General features: G+C 42.4%; 2 protein-coding genes across 2 annotated transcripts; both read right to left on the reverse strand.

Annotated features, from left to right (window-relative positions):
* Positions 1-4,782: 4,782 nt before the first annotated feature.
* LOC135473712 (sodium-dependent multivitamin transporter-like) lies at positions 4,783-11,123 on the reverse strand. The gene is made up of 7 exons (XM_064753577.1): positions 10,767-11,123; positions 9,575-9,643; positions 8,887-8,938; positions 7,443-7,577; positions 6,792-6,859; positions 6,245-6,325; positions 4,783-4,935 (listed from the first exon to the last, which is right to left on the reverse strand). Exons 1-7 carry the CDS (start codon positions 11,121-11,123, stop codon positions 4,783-4,785), a joined length of 915 nt encoding a protein of 304 aa, XP_064609647.1.
* Positions 11,124-13,684: 2,561 nt separating this feature from the next.
* LOC135473713 (uncharacterized) lies at positions 13,685-23,403 on the reverse strand. The gene is made up of 7 exons (XM_064753579.1): positions 21,858-23,403; positions 20,704-20,833; positions 18,671-18,854; positions 18,459-18,543; positions 16,473-16,695; positions 15,414-15,554; positions 13,685-13,839 (listed from the first exon to the last, which is right to left on the reverse strand). Exons 1-7 carry the CDS (start codon positions 22,410-22,412, stop codon positions 13,685-13,687), a joined length of 1,473 nt encoding a protein of 490 aa, XP_064609649.1. The 5' UTR covers positions 22,413-23,403.
* Between the last annotated feature and the right edge of the window lie 1,092 nt (positions 23,404-24,495).

Below are 24,495 nucleotides of genomic sequence, written 5' to 3' on the forward strand. Positions count from 1 at the left end.
ATGCCATCCCGAAACGATTAGTGTTTAAATAGACCTATAGTACTTACGACAGTGGTCAGGCTTATGAGACAACCCAGACTGAGCATAAAACACCACTCTGGTCAACTTTCTCAAGAAAAATATCAATATTTACACTCCAAAAATTAATCTGTTCTTTTAACAGAATATTTATTTATTTATTTGATTGGTGTTTTACGCCGTACTCAAGAATATTTCACTTATACGACGCCTGCCAGCATAACTATAAAGACTATTCTTGTTCCTGAAGTTTAATATCTTTAGCTGTATACATTTAGTGTTTGACTACATCTTATCAGATACACATACATATATGGTGGAAGGAAACCGGACAGAGCCTGGGGAAACCCACGACCATCCGTAGATTGCTGAAAGACCTTCCCACGTACGGCCGAAAGGGGTGCAAACATGAGCTGGACTTGATCTTTTAACAGAAAGCCTGAGTAATGTCAGAATGTATTCCGTTATCATAACATAATACTGTCTTGTATTCAACATAATATTTTGTTAATCAAACAGAGCCGTTATCTTAAATTAACGGAATATGTGTGTTCTAGTTCACAGAATGAACTGCTGCAATAACAGAATACATTCTAGCACCACTCAGACAACAGGTTTTCTCTTATTTAACAGAATAATCTGCTACAGATTAATTTTTGAGTTTATTAACTACTGCCTCGAATTTATGGTTTAGAGTACAAGACAACAATACAACGTCTTTACCTTAAAGAGGCGCTAAACAGAGAGGCTAAAAATAGCCCAGATAGCCCAGGTAAGGTCTGGAAGAGGTCGGTTACTACATACGGCAGTACCTGAAACAGAGAACAAATACCAGTACATCCTGTATGACCTTCATGTGACCTTCCATGTCAGCCGCAGAGTAGTTTTAAGGCTAACAATAGTGAGGTAACTCCGTTCACCTTCAGTTCACGTATACTGGCACACAGACAAGAGTTCAATTCACCTATAATGGCACACAGACAACAGTTCAGTTCACGTTTGCTGGCACACACAGAACAGTTCAGTTTACGTTTACTAGCACACAGACAAGAGTTCAATTCACCTATAGTGACACACAGACATCAGTTCAGTTCAGGTATACTAGCACACAAACCGATGTGAAGTTCAATTCACCTATAATGGCACACAGACAACAGTTCAGTTCACGTTTGCTGGCACACACAGAACAGTTCAGTTCACGTTTACTAGCACACAGACAACAGTTCAGATCACGTTTACTGGCACACAGACAACAATTCATTCCAAGTTTACTGGCACACAGACAACAGTTCATTCCACGTTTACTGGCACACGGACAACAGTTCAGTTCACGTTTACTGGCACACAGACAACAGTTCATTGCAAGTTTGCTGGCACACAGACAGCGGTTCAGTTCACGTTTACTGGTACACAGACAGCAGTTCAGTTCACGTTTACTGGCACACAGACAACTGTTCATTGCAAGTTTACTGGCACACAGACAAGAGTTCATGTTTACTTGTTTTAATAAAATAATCTTCGTTGAACACAAACGTGCGCCAGAGACTTGAACTGTCAATAATGTTTGTATTCCATTACAGGATTTGTTTGTGATTGACAAAGATTACACAAAACTCTTGTAGAGGAGAAATTCGTTACATAGTTACTTAATGACACGATAAGGAAGTCTGGTGTCAGTAACGGCCGTAACATATGCACTGCTCAGTTTGTAGTTTGTAGTGCTAATTATCAGCAGTATACCATACAGTTCATACGTAAAACTAACTCTCAGCACCGTGCGTGGGAAGGTCTGCCAGTGACCTGCCAATGGTTTTGGGTTTCAGCCCTCATTACTGATAATATGGAAGTTGGTTAACTATCATGGCAATATCGCATCATCGTCGGTGCTTTTACGCTGCAGGATTTGTTCTCTTCCTTGCCTTTTTTCTTATTTATTTATTAGAGATTTAATTGTTTTCAGGATTCAAGTATCGCGTTTTTCTATACCTATAGATATTTCTTTTGCTTTTTATTCACGTTGGGATTATTCTATTTTGCTGTACCCTGCATTCAGAAATTATTCTATTTTGCTGTACCCTGCATTCAGAAATTATTCTATTTTGCGGGTCATGATTTGTTGTCGTTTCAGGATGCGATAAATTTATACACATCTCGATGTTCCATTATCCTGAACTCCAACCATGGTTAGTTTCAGGGAGAAATCCAAATGAAACCTCCTTACTTCTGGGTGATGCATTTGAGAATGGTTATAGTGGTGTTACCTGATTGGCATTACTGATCATTTGGGCCCCGTATGGGTCGCATAACGTGTAGGAGAAGTAAGCGTATGACACCATCCCTTCTAGGCAGGCCAGCGTTCCGAACAGCACAAGTCCGGGCAACAAGCACCATATCACGCTGCAACACAATAACCTTGTATAATTCTCTATATAAACCCATATACTGTTTTTAAACTGCCAGTGTCATTACTGGAGGAAAACGATTTGCCCGTAGTAAAACACCGGCATTTAGCAAGTAACCCACAAGATTACAGTGCACAGTGAGCACGACGCCATCTAGTGGAAACCACGTGACCTTCGGTGATACCCTGAGAGCACTGCCGACCGTTTATTATTACCATGGCTAAAGCAAAATATGCTCCAAGATATTTGTTACGAAGTTTGTTTTCGTCTTAATGGTGTCATTTGCCTATGTTTTCGACAGAACACTGCAGAGTTAACAAAAAATAACTCACATTTTGGCCTCTTTTTGTGTCTTCACAGATACTACCCTCTGGATCGTTGATTGGTTAAATCCCAAACCTACACTGCGTATTGAATTACCAAGCACTAATGACCAGAAAGAATGCCGGATCAGTGGGTTCGGATTAAAACTGAAAACAAACATCGCAAATTTTGCTCATTTTTGTTTCCAGGCAGAATGAAACATGAGGATACAACAAGTTTAATTAACGTAGTGTTTCTTTCTTTGGTATTTAACATGTACTGAAGAGTCTTTATATTGTTATGACGGCAGGGGCTCACTCTGCGCCTGGCTTACGAAACCTCTCAACTTTAGTAAATTAGTCGGAATGTTTTCTCCATGGAGAGTTTGTAAGTCATACAGTCAAACACTACAGGTTTATTGGCAGAGAAAAGCCAGGTTTATTACGAATCACAACATGTGCAAGAAAGAGTTTGGCCCAAATGAAAAAGTCCTGCTATGTTCTGTCAATGTAGCCAGCTGGGCGTGCATGTAATGCTGACATGCATGCAGAAAGGAGACGAGGAAGAGCGTTCCCTGCTCTTGACGCCAGATTGCGCTACTTGCTTCAATTTATTTATTTTACTTATGCGACGTCGGCCAGCATATCGGTGGGTGGAAACCCACCACCATCCGCAGGTTACTGACACACCTTCCCACGGACTGCATGAGCTTTCTAACAGCGGCCGCATTGGTGAGAGGTTCTTGAGTCATTACACTGCGCTAGCGTTAACCAGCTGAGCCATAGAGATCCCCTAATCGCTTCATGGTGCACAGAATATTGTTACATTGGCTGGTGCTCTGCTCTTGACATCAGATGGCACTAATCGCTCCAAGGTACGCAGAATACTGTCACACTGACTGGTTCTCTGCCTTTGACATCAGATGGCGCTAATCGCTTCATGGTGCGCAGAATAATGTCACATTGGCTGGTTCTCTGCTCTTGACGTCAGATGGCACTAACCACTCCAAAGTACGCAGAATACTGTCACACTGACTGGTTCTCTGCCTTTGACATCAGATGGCGCTAATCGCTTCATGGTGCGCAGAATAATGTCACATTGGCTGGTTCTCTGTCTTTGACGTCAGATGGCGCTAATCGCTTCATGGTGCGCAGAATACTGTCACACTGACTGGTTCTCTGCCTTTGACGTCACATGGCGCTAATCGCTTCATGGTACGCAGAATACTGTCACACTGACTGGTTCTCTGCCTTTGACATCAGATGGCGCTAATCGCTTCATGGTGCGCAGAATAATGTCACATTGGCTGGTTCTCTGTCTTTGACGTCAGATGGCGCTAATCGCTTCATGGTGCGCAGAATACTGTCACACTGACTGGTTCTCTGCCTTTGACGTCAGATGGCGCTAATCGCTTCATGGTGCGCAGAATACTGTCACACTGACTGGTTCTCTGCCTTTGATGTCACATGGCGCTAATAGCTTCAAGGTACGCAGAATACTGTCACATTGTTTAATTTGTACCGATAACTATAACACAGCATTTGCCGTTTATTTTATTTGATAAGCGGTGAGGAATTTTCTAAATATGTTTAGAACATCTGGAAAAGTATTCAGTGAATTAATTCAGATTTAGAGGCTAGTTTATGTTCACTTTAAGCTAAAGCAAGCAAAAATAACAAGTTTCTTGCCACCGAGCTCTGGTAAATACCATTAAACCACCGCCCTTTGGCAGCTTCCTGACAAACTCACTGATAAAGCCAGCTTGTGACAATCATACACACTGAATAATGCTGTACTTTAAAACTCTACTCCACTGGAACGCTATTTCTAGTTAGCAGAATAGTATCTAAAAAAAATTTTTGTTTATCACGGCACACACGAGAGCTTTAAGAAGCGACTCAGCTCAGCTGGCTGTACAGAGGTCTCAGGCCCCGAGGGACATAGGCCTGTGACTTAAGATTGAACTGCATACTGTAAATTCGAAATGACCGCCAAACCACCAACTGCATCGTGGGTACAACCAGCGTCGGTTACAGTTCAGTCGTGCGTACACGAGCCCTTAGTACCCAATGTAACCCTTGGGTAGAGCTGAGAAGGATCTTAAGCTCCCGCGTAGGCCGAGACATAAATTTTTATACTCCAAAAACTTCACTCTGCCCCCGTCGCTATTCAGTTGCCACATCTTGTCAAATCCTCCAACGTATATTGATCCCTGAAAAAATGAAAATTCTTCGTTATTTTACATAGACGTCAATTAATATTTTTGTGTTACGTATTGATTGAAATACAACATCTTTAGTGAGCGCTTAACGTTTTTTTCAGCAATATTTTTCAGCAATATTTTTCAGCAATATGACGTTGAAGGAATCCTTAGAGCGCATGTAATTTGCCTACTTGTTGCAGGTCGGATTTCCACTGCTCCTTTATCTAGTGCTGCTCCACTGAACGACTTACCGAAGGCAAGTAAGGCGCCCTGCCTGAGCCATTAAACTGATATGGGTCAATCAGTCATTTCAATTCCCCTCAACGCTGAACACCAAGCAGGGAAGTTACAATTTCCTCTTTGAAAGTCTTAAGTGTGACCCGACTCAGGATTGACCATGGATCTACCGCTCCCAATAACATGCTTAGTGATTATATATACTTTCGGCTAAATATGAATTTTATCAACATGCGAATTCGTAGAGATTGATTATTGTTTTATGCAAGTCTGACAGTCTGTTTTACCCTAATTAACCAGTTCTATCCGTAAATTCACTGACTTCACAAATCGTGCCGACCTACAGCAAACATCTTGATCTTGAACTTTTGTAAACTTTAACGATTAATCCTTCGTGTCTTGCAAGCTTGCGAGTTTACATGTTGTGTACTACGTGTATAAGTTGTGTACTACGAGTATAAGTTGTGTACAACATAACTTATAACTGGTGAAATCCGGCTACAGCATAGAGAGCAAAACCAGACTACCGACGACAGTGTGGTGGTGGCAAACAGTCACGCGTTACCGGTGAAATACGGCCACTTGCCTATTTATCTGAGTTAGGGTTTTACTCTAACTATGTAAACGCTTAAATAATAGCAAATTACACTCCTCCCAGCTCCACAACGGCTTTTGCAGAAAATTTGCATTGGTACTAATACCAATTAATTACACGTCACTGGTCTAGAACTACTAAAACCTGACAGACCAACCCCGATAGCTCAGTTGGTAGAGCATCCGTTTCCACAGGGTCTATCCTGGGTCAGGTCACTCCTAAGGTCTTAAAAGAGGAAGTTGTAGCTTCCTCGCTTGGTGTTCAGCATTACGGGTATAACAACTGGTTGACCCGTGTCAGTATAATGACTCGGGTGCGGCCACTTCCTTGCCCTCGGTAAGTCAACTTAGTGAAGTAGCGCCAGACAAACGAGCGGTAGAAATCCGTCCTGCAACAAAGAGGCAAAAAAGAGGCGTTAAACCCTAAACACTCACTTACTCAAACCTGAGATAGGGCGATGATTTCCGTATGGTTTATTACTCTCACCATTATAATAACAGCTAGAATTCCGCCCAACATAATGATAAACTGGATGGCGTCCGTCCAGATAACAGCCTTTATCCCGCCCTGGAAGGGGACCAAAACCATATAGATATAGATCAAGGAAAATCATCTACTTCGCCTCAAACATTTGCAAGAAGCATCATAGAACACATGCATGTAGTAAGCTCGGCAAAGACAGGAAAAATTGCTCACGCTCTAAAATTGTTTATGGGTACATATTACGACAAGAGTAAGCATATGGCTGTTTACGTGTCTATACTACGACAAGAGTAACCATATGGCTGTTTACGTGTCTATACTACGACAAGAGTAACCATATGGCTGTTTACGTGTCTATACTACGACAAGAGTAACCATATGGCTGTTTACGTGTCTATACTACGACAAATGTCACCATATGATTGCTTACGATACATAAAGTCATGAAAAGAGAAAACAGTGAGCACACGAGTTGGACAATGTAAATTTAAGTGTCACAAAAACCTTTTAGCCCACAAAAAGTCTTAATGAATAGGACTTGGTCACTTACTAGAGAGGTGTAAAACACAGATGCCGCGGATATAAGAACAATCGAGTAGCCGACGGGAAAGCCTGAAACTGGAGAGCGAAAAAGGAGAAATGAAGGAATGAGAGAAAAGAACACTGAGAAAAAAGTGGGTCAACTGACAATTTATACTATCGAGCTATTTTAACTCAGAAAACCAAAGAAGAGGCTACAGCAGACTCTGAGGCTGAACAGCATAGGGGCGAGAGATGAAGGAATAAGGGGAAAGATGAGGTGACAAGAGATACTGAGGCTGAACAGCAAAGAGAGATAAAGGAATGTGGGAAAAGAAAGAGGAAGTGACAGGAGATACTGAGGCTGAACAGCAAGGAAAGATGAAGGAATGGGGGAAAGGAAAGAGGAACTGACAGGAGACACTGAGGCTGAACAGCAAGGAGATGAAGGAATGGTGGAAAAGAAAGAGTAGCTGACAGGAGATACTGAGGCTGGACAGTAAAGAGAGATGGCGGGATGAGGGAAAAGGCAGGGATGGTGACAGGAGATACTGAGGCTGGACAGTAAAGAGAGATGGAGGGATGTGGGAAAAGAAAGAGGAGGTGACAGAAGATACTGAGGCTGAACAGCAAAGAGAGATGGAGGGATGAGGGAAAAGGCAGGGATGGTGACAGGAGATACTGAGGCTGGACAGTAAAGAGAGATGGAGGGATGAGGGAAAAGGCAGGGGTGGTGACAGGAAATACTGAGGCTGGACAGCAAAGAGAGATGGCGGGATGAGGGAAAAGGCAGGGGTGGTGACAGGAGATACTGAGGCTGGACAGTAAAGAGAGATGGAGGGATGAGGGAAAAGGCTCAGGAGGTGACAGGAGATACTGAGGCGGAACAGCAAAGAGAGATAAAGGAATGTGGGAAAAGAAAGAAGGGGTGACAGAAGATACTGAGGCTGAACAGTAAAGAGAGATGGAGGGATGAGGGAAAAGGCAGAGGTGGTGACAGGAGATACTGAGGCTGGACAGCAAAGAGAGATGGAGGAATGTGGGAAAAGAAAGAGGAGCTGACAGAAGATACTGAGGCTGAACAGCAAAGAGAGATGGAAGGATGAGGGAGAAGGCAGAGGTGGTGACAGGAGATAATGAGGCTGGACAACAAAGAGGAGAGAGATGCAAACATAAAAAATCAGAAACAGAAGATAAGAGGATACATTGACGCTGAAAAACATTTACAAGATACATTAAAATGAGGACATATAGTAGGTCAGAGGAAATCCTGAAACGTGGAAACATTACAGGTTATAATATGGAAGAGACAGTTTCTAACACAAAACATTGAAATTGGACGGAGAATTAGTAATTAGTAACTCTGTATATGTGCTTGTACATCAACGCCGTATACGGGCAAAGAAGTGTATATGTGCTTGTACAGCAGCGCGGTATATCGGCAAAGAAGTGTATATGTGCGTGTACATCAACGCTGTATACTGGCAAAGAAGTGGATACAGGCAAAGAAGTGTATAAGTGCTTGTACATCAACGCCGTATACGGACAAAGAAGTGTATATGTGCTTGTACAGCAACGCGGTATACCGGCAAAGAAGTGTATATGTGCTTGTACAGCAACGCGTTATATCGGAAAAAAGTGTATATGTGCATGTACATCAACGCTGTATACAGGCAAAGAAGTGTATACCGGCAAAGAAGTCTATAAGTGCTTGTACATCAACGCTGTATACCGGCAAAGAAGTGTATACCGACAAAGAAGTGTACATGTGCTTGTACATCAACGCTCTATACCGGCAAAGAAGTGTATACCGGCAAAGAACTGTATATGTGCTTGTACATCAACGCTCTTTACCGGCAAAGAAGTGTATATGTGCTTGTACATCAACGCTCTATACCGGCAAAGAAGTGTATCAGTGCTTGTACATCAACGCCGTATACCGGCAAAGAAGTGTATATGTGCATGTACATCAACGCTGTATACCGGCAAAGAAGTGTATACCGGCAAAGAAGTGTATATGTGCTTGTACATCAACGCTGTATACCGGCAAAGAAGCGTATATGTGCTTGTACTTTAATGCGGTATACCAGTAAAGAAGTGTATATGTCATTAAAATATCAAGCTACCTGCTTCCAAAGCTGTGGCCGGGCCGAAAAGCACAACCCCCATGTAAAACGTCTGCAATAAGGGAAATCAAAATTCGACTCAGCGCCACGCATTAACTACATTAAATGCGATGGTTTCGAAATTACATGAATATTGTCCTTTGTTGGGAAAACGTTATCTAGGGAAGTTGACATATACATTAATTAGCGATTTTAAAGAAGATGTCTTTCACGGTTTAGTGCAATCTGTAAGCTGTAAGCACAGACCTTCTTACTCTGATAATCTGGTATAATCTGCTATCTTTAAAAACTGCTTGTTGTCGCCTAACGATCTAGGGCAGTCGGTAAGCTGAAAATATTGAGCTACTTCGTATTACAATCATCGCAATCTGTAAGATATACATTGGTCTACATTTGTTATGGCCCAGTAAAGACCGACCTGCTTCCTGTTATAATCTGATATATTTTGCAAGCTTTAAAAACGGACTTACATGTATTTAATGGTATTATCTAGAACAATCTAAAAGTTTTTAAAAATGGCTTTCTTCGTCCTACTATCTAGTACAGTCGCTAAGCTGAAAATACTGTGTCTTATGATTTCTCAGAATTTATAAGGTTTAAACAATGACCTACTTCGTTTTATGATTTAGTACAATCTTTACGTTTACAAGCTATAAACACTTACCTAACCAAGTTTACTATGACTGACCTGATAAAGAATCGCCAGACAGGAGGCCAGTAGACGGATGGCACGAGAGCCGTAACGTAGTTCTAGATACTGGAAATACAGGAAACATAAAACAACCTAGAATTTTTCGAGCTTTGTCAGTCCAAGTGGTAAGCTCAGTTAAATAGGCCTATCTGTCGCCATCACATTTCATCTGACAGGTTGAAATTGTTTTACGTGAGACACACTACCGAAAAGCCGCGGATATAAAATCAGAATTATTCGCATTCACTTCTAGACATGAATCGCATGCCTTGAACTTTAATGTGTAGGGGCGTCCGTGGCCTCTGATTTAGTGTTCTAGGGCAGCACAATAACGCAAGAGCTTGGCTTCTCCCCCCATAATGGGCGATGTCGTAGTAAATGGGAAATAGTCTTGAGTACGTTTTAAAACATCAGGAAAACCGAATGTTTTTCAAAAACATATGTAGTTCACTGTCTATGTTCCGAAGGCCTCTCATGAAGGTTTCTTGTAAGTAGGAGTCACTTTGATGAAACGTTATTGATCTTTCTTAAGTTTAAAGCTGTAAACGTTGACACATTCAAATTTACAAGCGGTAAGAATGGACCTAGTCAAGATTAAGTTTTTCACGACACAGTGCCTCGTCTCACCGCAATGTCTTTATAATCTGAGCGCGTGGTCCTGCATTCTCCTATCATGTGGCACTCGCCTACCGTATTCCAAGAGTACCCAATAGTGGAGAATTAAATTGCTCAGACATGCACGGAAACTTGTTCTGATTTCATAGATACATCGAGTAAGTTAGAAGTCACAGTGAATACAATAGCAGTTGTTAGCAATTTTAGCGTTTTTACTGAGTGTAATTTCCAAAGTGGAAATCATCAATTATTGTTTTGAATGATTAAACATGACTTATTTTTTTCTTGTACAAGAAAAAGTGGTGGAAGTTTTGCTACCGTAAAGACGATGTAAGAATATGCTTGGTCGAGAACTCTGATGATCGATATCACGTAGCACCTGTTGCTTTCTCCAGGGCTCTACAAGAAGGGATTCTATGTTAATTCACCAGTGTATTTCATCGTTACAATCTTGTTTGACAGTGGTAAGGTGTCTGGTGAAAGAAACCGGATTCTTGCCGCTTTTTGTATTTAATCACTCGATTTAAGTGAATGGATGTGAGAAGATGACAGTACACCGGTCTACCCGTCGTACCTGATAAGCGCTGGTGATTCCCAGCGGATGTATCACGGGAACGACGACTTGAGCTATACACAGGAACGTCAAAGGCAGGCCTACATGAAGCATCCAGAACTGAGTCCCATGTGCGTAGATCTCTGCAGGATAACCTAGCATTAAGATTGACGACTCGAAGGACACTATAAGAGACAAAGCCACGGGAACAACGTGTAGATTTCGGTTACCCACCAAATACTCAGCCGTCGTTTTCTGACGCCCACCGGAGATGGCGAAGTAAATTCCTACGCCGGATGAAATAGCCACCGTAAGTCCGAAAATGATATAATCGACAGGGGTGAATGAGGCTCGCTCGCGGAAGACAGGGTCTGCCATACTTGAGGAAGATGTGAAACAATGACAAGTAGACGAATGAAGGAGAAATTTAACATCTATGAATTTATATGTGAAGACACAGCTGTGGCAAACTGCCCACAGGCTACTAACAATGTGTGTACATAATCCACTAGTCGCCTGTCGTTTAATGAATGACCTGCTTTCAGCTTACGGTCAAAGTTGTTGTGCAACCATGCGTATCAAATCTTGATAACTACATTTGACAAGGTCGAATGGTTGGCTCCATGGCGACAGTAGGCTCCTTTGTTTAAAGTAAGGGGTAGCTTTATGAGTTGGTTTAAATTCTCACAGCCTAAGACAAGAATGCACAGAGGTGTTATTTCATTGGGACATTCATCAAGATCTGAACAACTGTAGGCAACCACTATCGGTTGCCATAGAGACAATCGCAAACCTGCATGGGAACAGCTGCAGTCTTCCAAATCGTTAGCTGATTTCGCTTAAAAAGTCTGCTCGTTTGGTTGTATTTAGCATAGTTCTCCTACTCATTTTCATACAGACCACAGTGTCCAATAATAGACGTGATCATTCAGACGATAACGGCATGGGGTAAATGCAGTAATTACATGGCATTGTATTGCTAATTTTAATCATTATATCTTGTAAAGTAATAAAAGTGCTAAAACACTCTTTAGAACATCAGGTTTGTGTATGATTTTGAAATGTTGCAAAATGGTAAAAATATGAATATCTGTTACTCTCTTTATTACAGTGTTGAGGAAGGCAAACGGGCGAATGGAGAAATGGCGGAACATTTCACTCAGTTATCGGTAGTTACCGGGAATGATTCCAGGAACACTTTACTCTGTTATCTGTAGTTAACAGGAAAGTTTCTGGGAACAATGCACTCTATTATCGGTAGCTTACAGGAAAGATTCCACTACCTGTTTACTCTATTATCGGTAGTTAACAGGAAAGATTCTAGGAACAGCTTACCCTATTTTAGGTAGTTAGCAGGCAAGTTCCCAGTAGAGGTTTTACAATCGTTATTATTCACGTGATTTTCAATGTGACCACATTTGTCTGATTTCTCGTGAATTTACTGTCACTACAACATTTTAAGATGTCATTTTGACCTTCAGTGCTACATGTACCACCTTCAAAAAGTCGTTTTCCTATGAAAGTCGTCTACCCCGGGAGTGATTCTGTTAAAATGACTCTTTTGTCATTTCTTGTAGTAAGTAAATATCTTTATAAAGTGTGCTAATTTTGTTTTGTCTTGCTATGCGTCACAGTTTTGGGGGTATGTGTGCTCATTGTTACAGAATATGTGTGGTCTCTGCGATATGGACCACTTTGTCTGTCCTATAAGCCCTATAATCCCCCAAATTTACCCGTCATCTTCACAAGCCGGTTTTTTCTCTGTCTGCTCTGCCTTAACAAGTCTAAATGTCCCTTAATAGGATGCCTAAGTCCCATCTTTGGGTCGAAATTAAATGTATAGCGAACGTGTCAACTGCATAGTAACATGGTAAATAGCTCTTAGTCATATAGTTCACGTCATGCGTAAAGAAAACGATACAAAGTGATGGTTGTGTGTCAACTTTGCTTATGGGTGCAAATATACGTAAATACATGGGGCTAAATGTACTTAGTTTGCCAGCTTTTAAGAAAGTTTAAGGAAGTCTCGCAGTGGATAGTTATTCCGTGTCATGACGTCTCGCCATTGCCTGGACATCACACAAGCGTACTGCTATATACCGTGGGAAAATGGACTGGATGCTTCATATTATTACAGCGAGTTGCTTTACAGCTCGACTGGATGTTTCGTATTACAGCAAGTTGGTATGCAGCTCGACTGGATGTTTAATATTATTACAGCGAGCTGCTGTTCAGATCGACTGGGTGTTTCGTACTATTACAGCGAGTTGCTTATACCGCTCGACTGGATGTTTAATATTATTACAGCGAGTTCCTACAGCTCGACTGGATGTTTCGTATTATTACAGCGAGTTTCTATAAGATTCGACTGGATGTTTCGTGTTAACGCAGCAAGTTGCTATACAGCTCGACTGGATGTTTCATATTGTTACAGCGAGTTGCTATACAGCTCGACTGGATGTTTCATATTATTACAGCGAGTTGCTATGCAGCTCGGGCGACTCGGGCAAATGTCTCACAGTATTTATTACACTGTGTTGCTATTCACCTTAGCTGTATGTTATATACAAATATGTACAAATATCTCATGTGATACACTATTAAAGTGATGGGTCATAACAATAAATTTATTTCTTTATTTTATTTCATCTGATTGGTGTTCCTTACTCAAGAATATTTCACTTATACGACGGCGGCCAGCATTATGGCGGGAGGAAACCAGGCAGAGCTTGAGGGAAACCCACGACCATCCGCAGCTTGGTGGAAGGCCTTTCTACGTACGGCTGGAGAGGAAGCCAGCATGGGCTCCCAGTGACGGCATTGGTGAGAGGCTTCTGTGCCATTACGCTGCGTTAGCGTGCTAACCAACTGAGCCACGGATGCCCTCATAACAACAAAGACAAAACGCTAACTAGTGTTTAGCAGCAGACCATGCACGTTTATTTCTCAGGACAGGCGTTAGGACAAGCGCACCGAGAGTGAAGGCTAAAGCTGTAAATCGTGGAGGAATAGCCTGAAGCATCACCTAACACGGGCACGACGGCTTTACGATCACACACCAGTGCCACCTGGAAGCTCCTGTCCTGGTCGCCACCTGTAAACCATGGAGGCATGGCTGTTATGAGCTACACAAGAACGGGATCTCGCGGTAGTTATCATAAACATATAATGTTTTAAGCACACACAAAACTGTCATAAGTTTTATTCAAAATATCTTCGTATTATGTCCGTCGGTAGAGACAGAGTAGTCGCATCAATATTGCCTGTGGCTGTTGTTGAGTGTTGACTGATAACTGGATGAGTAGAGACAGGGTGGGCAGATTAATATTGAAAATTGGATGATGACTGTATGGGAAGGGGTGGATTGAACGTATAATTCCTGAGTATTGGATGATGATTCTATGGGAAGGGATAGATTGGGCGTATAGCACCTAAGTATCGAACGCATAATGCCTGCGTACTGGGTGATGATTCTATGGAAAGGGGTAGATTGGACGTATAATTCCTGAGTATTGGATGATGATTCTATGGGAAGGGATAGATTGGGCTTGTAGCACCTAAGTATCGAACGCATAATACCTGCGTACTGGGTGATGATTCTATGGAAAGGGGTAGATTGGACGTATAATTCCTGAGTATTGGATGATGATTCTATGGAAAGGGATAGATTGGGCGTATAGCACCTAAGTATCGAACGCATAATGCCTGCGTACTGGGTGATGATTCTGTGGAAAGGGGTAGATTGGACGTATAATTCCTGAGTATTGGATGATGATTCTATGGAAAGGGATAGATTGGGCGTATAGCACCTAAGTATCGAACGCATAATGCCTGCGTACTGGGTGATGATTCTGTGGAAAGGGGTAGATTGGACGTATAATTCCTGAGTATTGGATGATGATTCTATGGGAAGGGATAGATTGGGCTTGTAGCACCTAAGTATCGAACGCATAATACCTGCGTACTGGGTGATGATTCTATGGAAAGGGGTAGATTGGACGTATAATTCCTGAGTATTGGATGATGATTCTATGGAAAGGGATAGATTGGGCGTATAGCACCTAAGTATCGGATGGTGGTGCTATGGAAATGGATAGATTGGTTGTATAATTCCTGAGTATTGGATGATGATGCTATGTGAAGGGATAGATTGGACGTATAATACCTGAGAATTGGATGATAATTCTATAGCAAGGGGTAGATTGGACGTATAATTCCTGAGTATAGGATGACGATTCTATGGAAAGGGGTAGATTGGACGTATAATACTTAAGTATCGGATGATGTTTCTATGGAAATGGATAGAGTGGACGTATTCTTGAGTATTGGATGATGATACTATGTGAAGGGATAGATTGGACGTATAATTCCTGAGAATTGGATGATAATTCTATAGCAAGAGATAGATTGCACGTATAATACGTGAGTATGGGATGGTGATTCTTTGGGAATGGATACATTGGACGTATAATACCTAAATATTGGATGATGACTTTATGGGAAGGGATAGATTGGGCGTACAATTAATGAGTGATGGCTAATAACTGTATGGATTGGACGTATAATACCTGAGCATTGCATGATGACTCTCTGGAAAGGGGTAGATTTAACTTATAATGCCTGTGTTGGATGATGACTACGGGAAGATATAGATTAGATGTATAGTACCTGTGTATTGTATGATAACCTGTCCCTCATTACTCTGGATGAAGGTCGAGGGCTGCACCGCGCCTAGACGGTATGACAGATTGATGCCACCAAAGGTGTCGTTGATTTGTTGACACGCTGATACCTGCGAACAGGATCCCCCTGAAAGATAAGTAAGCAGTGATAAGGGGTGAATACGTCTGTCGATGACAGGTGAATACGTCTGTCGATGAAATGTTAATACCTCTGTCGATAACAGGTGAATACGTTTGTCGATAACAGGTGAATACGTCTGTCGATGACAGGTAAATACGTCTGTCGATGACAGGTGAATGCTTCTGTCGATGAAATATTAATACCTCTGTCGATAACAGGTGAATACGTCTGTCGATGAAATGTTAATACCTCTGTCGATGACAGGTGAATACGATTGTCGATGAAATGTTAATACCTCTGTCGATAACAAGTGAATATGTCTGTCGATGACAGGCAAAAACTTCTGTCGATGACAGGTGAATATGTCTGTCGATGACAAGTGAATACTTCTGTCGATGAAATGTTAATACCTCTGTCGATAACAGGTGAATAGTTCTGTCGATGACAGGTGAAAACTTCTGTCGATAACGGGTGAATACTTCTGTCGATTAAATGTTAATACCTCTGTTGATAACAGGTCAATAGTTCTGTCGATGACAGATGAAAACTTCTGTCGATGAGAGGTGAAAACTTCTGTCGATGACAGGTGAATACTTCATCATCACACATCAACCAAATATCCTAACTTAAAGCACCAGTCAAATCAGCTCTGAATCTGCGGCCTATTTGATGGCGAAGAAGAAGATTTAATTGGGTTAGTCACTGAGAACCCCGACTGTGTTTGAAGAGGCCTAGGATTGGAGTCATGAAGGCGCTCGATTGACTCCTGATATGCACTATTATGCGTAATGCCTTTCGTCAGAAGTTCTACTCATTTGCGTGGTACGTATATCTGAGCACTTAAACAAACGTTGTGATCTACATGGTCACATGCCACTATGACGTACATTTGTAACATTGCCACGCCGATAAAGCAAGACTCACCCAACTTCAAACCTGAGCATGGATTGTAGAAGAAGTTATAGAAGACGGACGGGAACGGCTGAACCGCAGTTTGGAGCGGAGAGTAAGGGTTGTCCAGGTAATGCAAACTGATTGTCCCGGAACCGTCGTCGTATCTGCAGGTGCAGGAATCGACTTTCTGACAAAAACGCGCGGGGGCGACACATCCGCCCGGGCATGCGCAAACGCTCCTTAGGCGAAATATCTGAAACAGACGTAAATTGCGAGAACCACAGCCTCAACAGGCTCTACACCAGTACCTTTATAATAAAGACGGGTAAGCTTCAAGCCGACCCTTCAGTCCTTATAAATCTTCTAACATATGATTTAATAACATTCTTTGTAGATTGCTAGCCGGTATAGACTTTTTTATATACATGCGAACAAGGTAGTTTTCACGATGATTATACCCCCTGCCTGGGGAGGAGAGGTATAATGTGCCATATCAGGTCACAGCTTTGTTAATTAACATTATTAACATATTCCAGTTACGTCAGATTTCAAACCTTGAAATTTTGACCCTAAACTTCTTTAATGATAAACTCGACAAATTCGACGGGGCGACAAACTTGAGCATTTATTTATTTATTTGATTGGTGTTTTACGCCGTACTCAAGAATATTTCACTTATACGGCGGAGGCCAGCATTATGGTGGGTGGAAACCGGGCAGAGTTGTCAGACCTTCCCACGTACGGCCGGAGAGGAAACTTCAGTACCAAAGTACATAGACATTTTTTTTTCTGATTTGGCTTGAAGTTTAATGTCGATTTCAACATTACTTTAGTCATATTAAGTCTGTATTGTTCTTCTTAATCACTTTTATATAATCGTGGCGCCCTGAAACCTTATGCCGAGCACACCAGATACGGAAAACTGGGCAACACACATGTAGTGCTAAGCAAGGGATGATTGACATTGTTAGCTTTATTATATACATCAATGGTAGAGACTAAATGCCATGACTGAGCGTAGAAATAAAGCGACATGCTGGTTAAGTGAGGAATTCCATAGAGAGTGGGGCAATAATACAGGGATGGTGGTTAAGTACGGAATTCCATACGCCAGTTGAGGTAGGAGGAGTCCCGATATTACAGCGATAAAACCACAAGCGAGATGACCGTGTATCAGTAAGGTAGAAATGTATTTTCGTTCACAATGCACAATACCAAACGCAGTCCAACAACACAACAGGAAGAGAGCGAAAACAGGCCAGAGCGCCCCCCTTGCAGGCCGGGTGGATAACTCTGCACACACACTGACATGTAACCTGAACTACAAAACCAAAATACTTTGGCGATGGAAAGAGTGGTGAACAATGCGGGGATGCTGGTTAGGTGGGGAATTACATGGCAGAGTGGGGAATAATGCAGACATGCTGAGTAAGTAAGGAATTCCATGAGAGAGTGGGGCAATAACGCAGGGATGCTGGTTAAGTGGGGAATTCCATGGAAAAGTGAGGAATAACTCAGGAGTGCTGGTTAAGAGGAATTCCATGAAAGAGTGAAGGAAAACTGCAGGGATACTGGTTAAGCGAGGAACTATATGAGAGAGTGGAAGGACGGGGGATGCTGGTTGAGGAATTGAGTGGGTAATAAGGCAGGCTTCCTGATCAGGTATGGAATCCTTTGGGAGAGTGGAGAATAATACAGAGAGGTTGGTTAAGTGAGAAATTCCATGGGAGAGTGGAGAATAATGCAGGGATGCTGGTTAAGTGAGGAATACATAGAAAAGTGAGGAATAACTCAGGCATGTTGGTTAAGCGAGGAATTATATGAGAGAGTGGGGGGAAATGTTGGTCGAGGAATTGAGTTGGTAATAAGGCAGGCATCCTGATTAAGTATGGAATTCTTTGAAAGAGTGGAGAATAATGCAGGTAGGTTGGTTAGGAGGCGATATAATGCAACATGCCAGCTAAGACAAAAATTCCATGAGAGACCCAGGTAATATGCAAGCAGTTTAACACTTACGAAGTTCTTTCCGCTTGACTTCACGAACTCGAACACCGGTTTTTCTCGAGCTCGTCTGTCGCATACCAACTTAACTCTTGACGATCTGTAAAAGTGATTGAATGATTGAGAAGGAATTCTATATGTATAACTCACTGATTCATGTAAGTTTCTGCAAAATATTCTATAAGTAGAACATTCAGTCCGTTGCTAAGCTGAACGACGGTACTTGCCTTCCCGCCGCGCCCATGTACATCAGTGACACGGAGTTGTCGTAATAACTGAAATCAAACTGGACATTGGACGGTTTGCCCAGGTCCAGGTTACGTTCTGCGGCCTGTCCCACGTTCTCTCGTCCACACAGAGACACGTCATGGCACTGGTTTACACTGGCGTTTTTACTGTGGATCCGGAAACCTGCCGGTGGAAGAAAAAATATGTTTGAATTCAATTCTACATGAAAAATTGACTTTATTCTTTCTGAGAGGGACCCTAATCACATCAGTCAGGAGTAATCGAATTTCATTGCTCGGGGGTAGAGAATTCATTAGCCTGTTGTTTATGTTTACCATTTAAAGCCCTATTTATTTGTCCTACATTCTATCCCGATCCAGATAAGGGAGGAAATAGGTGGAAAATGCACAAGTCTTTTAGTATACCTGAGGTATGAGGTTGTTATATCGACCATCGTCAGTAGATATACATCATTGGTGTTTACAGCACTCTGAGAAAAAGCCGGAAGGTGTCAATGAAAGTGAGGCCATATCAGCCTGTGAGATTATTAGCGGGTGTACGAAGTAAAATGGCCTCATCCAAGTCGCAGGTTTCTGTTAATGGCCTCTGTAATTAACTAATAGTCAAATCGATACATGTTGACTTTACCTTGACACGGGTTGTAGAGGTCTGAGTGTAAACAAGATGTTGTATGTTGACTTTACCTTGACACGGGTTGTAGAGGTCTGAGTGTAAACAAGATGTTGTATGTTGACATTACCTTGACACGGGTTGTAGAGGTTTCAATGTGGACAAGACAATGTATGTTAACGCTACCTTGAAACGGGTTGTAAAGGTCTGAGTGTGAAAAAAGACGATGCATTCTGACGTTACCTTGACACGGGTTGCAGAGGTCTGAGTGTAAAAAGGACGATACATTCTGACGTTACCTTGAAACGGGTTGTAAAGGTCTGAGTGTGAAAAAAGACGATGCATTCTGACGTTACCTTGACACGGGTTGCAGAGGTCTGAGTGTAAAAAGGACGATACATTCTGACGTTACCTTGACACGGGTTGTAGAGGTCTGAGTGTAAACAAGATGTTGTATGTTGACGTTACCTTGACACGGGTGGTAGAGGTTTCAATGTGGACAATACCATGTAGACAAGACGATGTATGTTTACATTACCCTGAAACGGGTTGTAGAGGTCTGAGTGCATTCTGACGTCACGTTGACAGGGGTTGTAGAGGTCTGAGTTTAAAAAGGACGATGCATTCCGACGTTACCTTGACACGGGTTGTAGAGGTATGAGCGTTGACAAGACGTTGCATTCTGACCTTACCTTGACACAGGTTGTAGAGGTATGAATGTGGACAATACCATGTAGACAAGACCATGTATGTTGACCTACCTTGACACGGGTTGTAGAGGTATGAGCGTTGACAAGACGTTGCATTCTGACGTTACCTTGACACGGGTTGAGGTATGAGCGTTGACAAGACGTTGCATTCTGACGTTACCTTGACACGGGTTGTATAGGTCTGAATGTGGACAATACCATGTAGACAATACCATGTATGTTGACATTACCTTGAAACGGGTTGTAGAGGTCTGAGTGTGAAAAGGACGCTGCATTCTGACGTTACCTTGACACGGGTTGTAGAGGTCTGAGTGTAAAAAGGACGATGCATTCTGACGTCACCTTGACACGGATTGTAGAGGTATGAGCGTTGACAAGACGTTGCATTCTGACCTTACCTTGACACGGGTTGTAGAGGTATGAGCGTTGACAAGACGTTGCATTCTGACGTTACCTTGACACGGGTTGTAGAGGTATGAGCGTTGACAAGACGTTGCATTCTGACGCTACCTTGACACGGGTTGTATAGGTCTGGATGTGGACAATACCATGTAGACAAGACCATGTATGTTGACATTACTTTGACACGAGTTGTAGAGGTCTGAGTGTAAACAAGACGATGCATTCTGACCTTACCTTGACACGGGTTGTAGAGGTCTGAATGTAGGCAAGACGATGTATGTTGACATTACCTTGACACGGGTTATAGAGGAACTGTTTCCGGCCGTGAGTAGAGAACTGGATGGGAGACTTTGGAGAACTGAGCGCGCGCAAATTGATGGTTCCTCTTCCATCAGACAAACGGCAAGAACATTCGTCCTCCTGAAGCAAAACACGGGAATTGTAACAGAATTTTGTAACAAACAGCTGTGCATGCCGGTTTAACTGATCATTTTGAAATCCAAACTTCAACAACGCCCTATGGATGGCCCGAACCTTAGCTCTGTAGACTGTTATCTATTCCAGCCCTTGCCATGGCGGTTTGTCGGCAAATTGGTAACGTATAATCCTGTACTGTAAGGCAAAAAATGCTTGGGCGCCATAGCACGGGATAAGGTACCCCATTTGTTTCGAGGAATACAGGATTTCTCTACACTGAATGTAACGGCCAAACGTAAGCAAGTAATGTTAACTACTTTATGCACGCTAATGGGAGGTAACTCCGTTCTTAGTGTTTAGTGTTAACGCACAGTTATCTACCTTGTTCACAATATGGCGGCCTCCATGCGATAATGTGTTCTTCATTCCTCTACTCTCAGTAAGCGATCGTGGGAAGAATACCAATCGGTACGTCGTATAATGTGTTTATTGTCATTATAAACAGTAACAGTAACAGCAAGCAGAAATCTGCATATCTTTTTGCTATTGCTTCATTTAGTTTCGATATTTGTGTTATTTTGGTACGTGTAGCAAAGCCACGTGGCCCGCATCCTTTTGTAATGTAAACAGATAGTGAATTTATATTACCGAGATGTGCCACAGTTTATAAGTTCACAGTTCACGGTACATAGAGCGGGTAATTTGATGTTCTAGTCATATAAATAGTAAAGCAATATCATGTAGCGCTCTAGAATACGTTCTGAATGTTTATTATACTAATTTGTGATCCCAGTAATGTAACAACAGCACGTATTACAGCAATCAATCCGTGTTATTATTTCCTGTATGGCTATGTGACTGATACAACACTATTTCTTTGTATGTTACAGTCAATCTATCTGAGCGATGCAAACCATTAATACTGGTACTCAACGGAGTGCAATAAAACTGGGTGAAAATGCAGACAGTATTGTCGTAATACCTTTAGGATCACACTGAATATTTAATTTTTGCCCAGAATTCTTACCTTGATACATCGGAGTTTTTGCTTGCAGTTCTCGTCAGCTCCCGGGCATGCGCACGGCGAGGTCAGTTCCAGATTGTAGACCTTTACCGGCGATTCGGACAAAAACTTCAGGGATGATTCGGTTCCATTTCCGCAAACCAGCTTGATGTACGTCTTACGGTCATCATCGCCATTGTCATAGCGAAGGTACAGACCAGAAGTGTCAGAGTCCCTGTGGACAAAGCGAGCTGAGCTTTGCACCCCGCAGGTGTAGTTTCCAGATCCTGCCATACTGCGGACATGTTGGCAGACGGCCACGTCACCACCCCCACAGGAACCTTCTGTGAACGTGAGACAAGGGTTGAAATAAAAGTCATAAAACCCAAACACGTTCAAGAGATTGAAGGCGGCAGTGGAATCTGAGTTGGCAAGAGAGCGCAGACTGAGGACATTTCCGTTTTTGAATTTACATGTGCACGGGTCCTCGTTTACACAAGCGTTTGTGTCGGCGTTTGTTTGCAATGATACAACCAGTGTTAGAGTAAGCAAGAAGACGAGTACCGGAGCGAGAGCCATTCTGTGCTTTCTGTCTGAATGGATCTGATTCCAAGTTACCAAACGAGTTCACTGCCAGCTCTGTATTTATACTTACCTCTGTTATCTGTGACCCTGAAGTTTTCACTAGACTTAGGTCAGATTACCAAGCCCTTTCTGACTGCAAGCATTCTTGGCGCATTTTTCGTGCCTTGAAGACATTGTACATATTTATAACAGTGTCACCTGACCTCTTTGTACTGTCTAACCTTAGATCGTGTTTCCATTCCTTTGACCCCTACAGATTTCGTCGCCTATCTTTGATCAGAAAAGCAAACATTCTGAGTGTAACTATGCTATTCTGTCTCAGAACATCTGTAATATTTAATGTCATTCGTTTGGTAAATAACTGTAAAAAGTACGTGCTCATCTATACGGTCTCATTGTGTGGGAATAATATGCCACTTCCATTCTTTTATCCACAGATTGTTGACCTGGATACGATTAGATTTCTGGGATCGTACTGTTGGTAGTGGTCATCGTTTGGCCCTCTAGTCTCTCACTTAGTGCATATGTACTCTGTCCAGGTCACTGTATTTGGAATACACCCCGGGCACTATCCTTTTCCCGACATTCCAAACCAGTGTTTTTAGGATCGACACAACCGGGTGTGACCTGTAAATACCGGTGACTGTGCTAACGTGGCACAGTACAAGCGCACTCTCCTGCGGTAATCTATGTCTCCAGTGTTTTCAGAATCAAAGGAAGACAACATGGAATGGCGATGATATGGGAATATGCTGAATATGTGTCTCAAGGCCCCTGCCTTTGTCAACACTGCTACTCTTGTCAACACTGCTACCCTTGTCAACGCTGCTGCCCTTGTCAACTCTAGAGTACATGTATTTTATTTCTTTGCTTATTCGCTTAAATATCAGGTGTACAAAATGGGCTAAATTAATAAAGTTGGTGGAAATAAAGTCCCGTGAGCTTGATTTGGGTCGTTAAAACACTGGTATGTCAATGAACAGTAATACAATAACTGGGGAATAGCACAGGCAACTATATTACTAGGGCAAGCACTGATTTGAATTCACTACACATATTGTGGATGAGTTAGTCAATTTCTTTGATTGACAAGATTTGGATTTAACCAAAGTATGTTAGGAGGACCGAAAGAATTTCCCAGGACTGTGGAACTGTGTATGAAGATTTAGATTCTGGGCTCTACTTGTGCAAAGGTGAGCGGATGCCATGTCTGGTTGAAGAGCGGGTTCTACTTGTGCAAAGGTGAGCGGATGCCATGTCTGGCTGAAGAGCGGGTTCTACTTGTGCGAATGTGAGCGGATGCCATGTCTGGTTGAAGAGCGGGTTCTACATGTGCAAAGGTGAGCGGATGCCATGTCTGGTTGAAGAGCGGGTTCTACATGTGCAAAGGTGAGCGGATGCCATGTCTGGTTGAAGAGCGGGTTCTACTTGTGCAAAGGTGAGCGGATGCCATGTCTGGCTGAAGAGCGGGTTCTACTTGTGCAAAGGTGAGCGGATGTCATGTCTGGTTGAAGAGCGGGTTCCACTTGTGCAAAGGTGAGCGGATGCCATGTCTGGTTGAAGAGCGGGTTCTACATGTGCAAAGGTGAGCGGATGCCATGTCTGGTTGAAAAGCGTGCTGTAGAGCATTCACAATTTATTTATTTATTTGATTGGTGTTCTACCCAATAATATTTTACTTATACGAGCATTATAATGGAAGAGACCGGGGGAAACCCACGACCATCCGCAGGTAGCTGTCAGACCGTCCCAAGTACGGCCGGAGAGGATGCCAGCATGAGCTGCACTTGATCTCACAGCGACCGCATTGGTGAGAGGCTTCTGGGTCATTACTCTGCGCTAGCACGCCAACCAACTGAGCCACGGAGGCCCCAGGGCATTCACAAAGGATAAGTAAGGAGGAAGTGTGAGCACATTATAAAGAATAAAAAAACTTTTTTTTTTTTTTAAAAAAAAAGCAGTAAACTTGATAAGACCTATGTTTAATAGCTAAGTATACATGTAGGTTATGTGAGATGTCGTGAAAGTACCATTAGACATAATTGCTAAAAACTGGTATTATGTGTGATGCCATTGT

Source organism: Liolophura sinensis, chromosome 8, assembly GCF_032854445.1.
Source record: "Liolophura sinensis isolate JHLJ2023 chromosome 8, CUHK_Ljap_v2, whole genome shotgun sequence".
Lineage (NCBI taxonomy): Eukaryota > Metazoa > Mollusca > Polyplacophora > Chitonida > Chitonidae > Liolophura > Liolophura sinensis.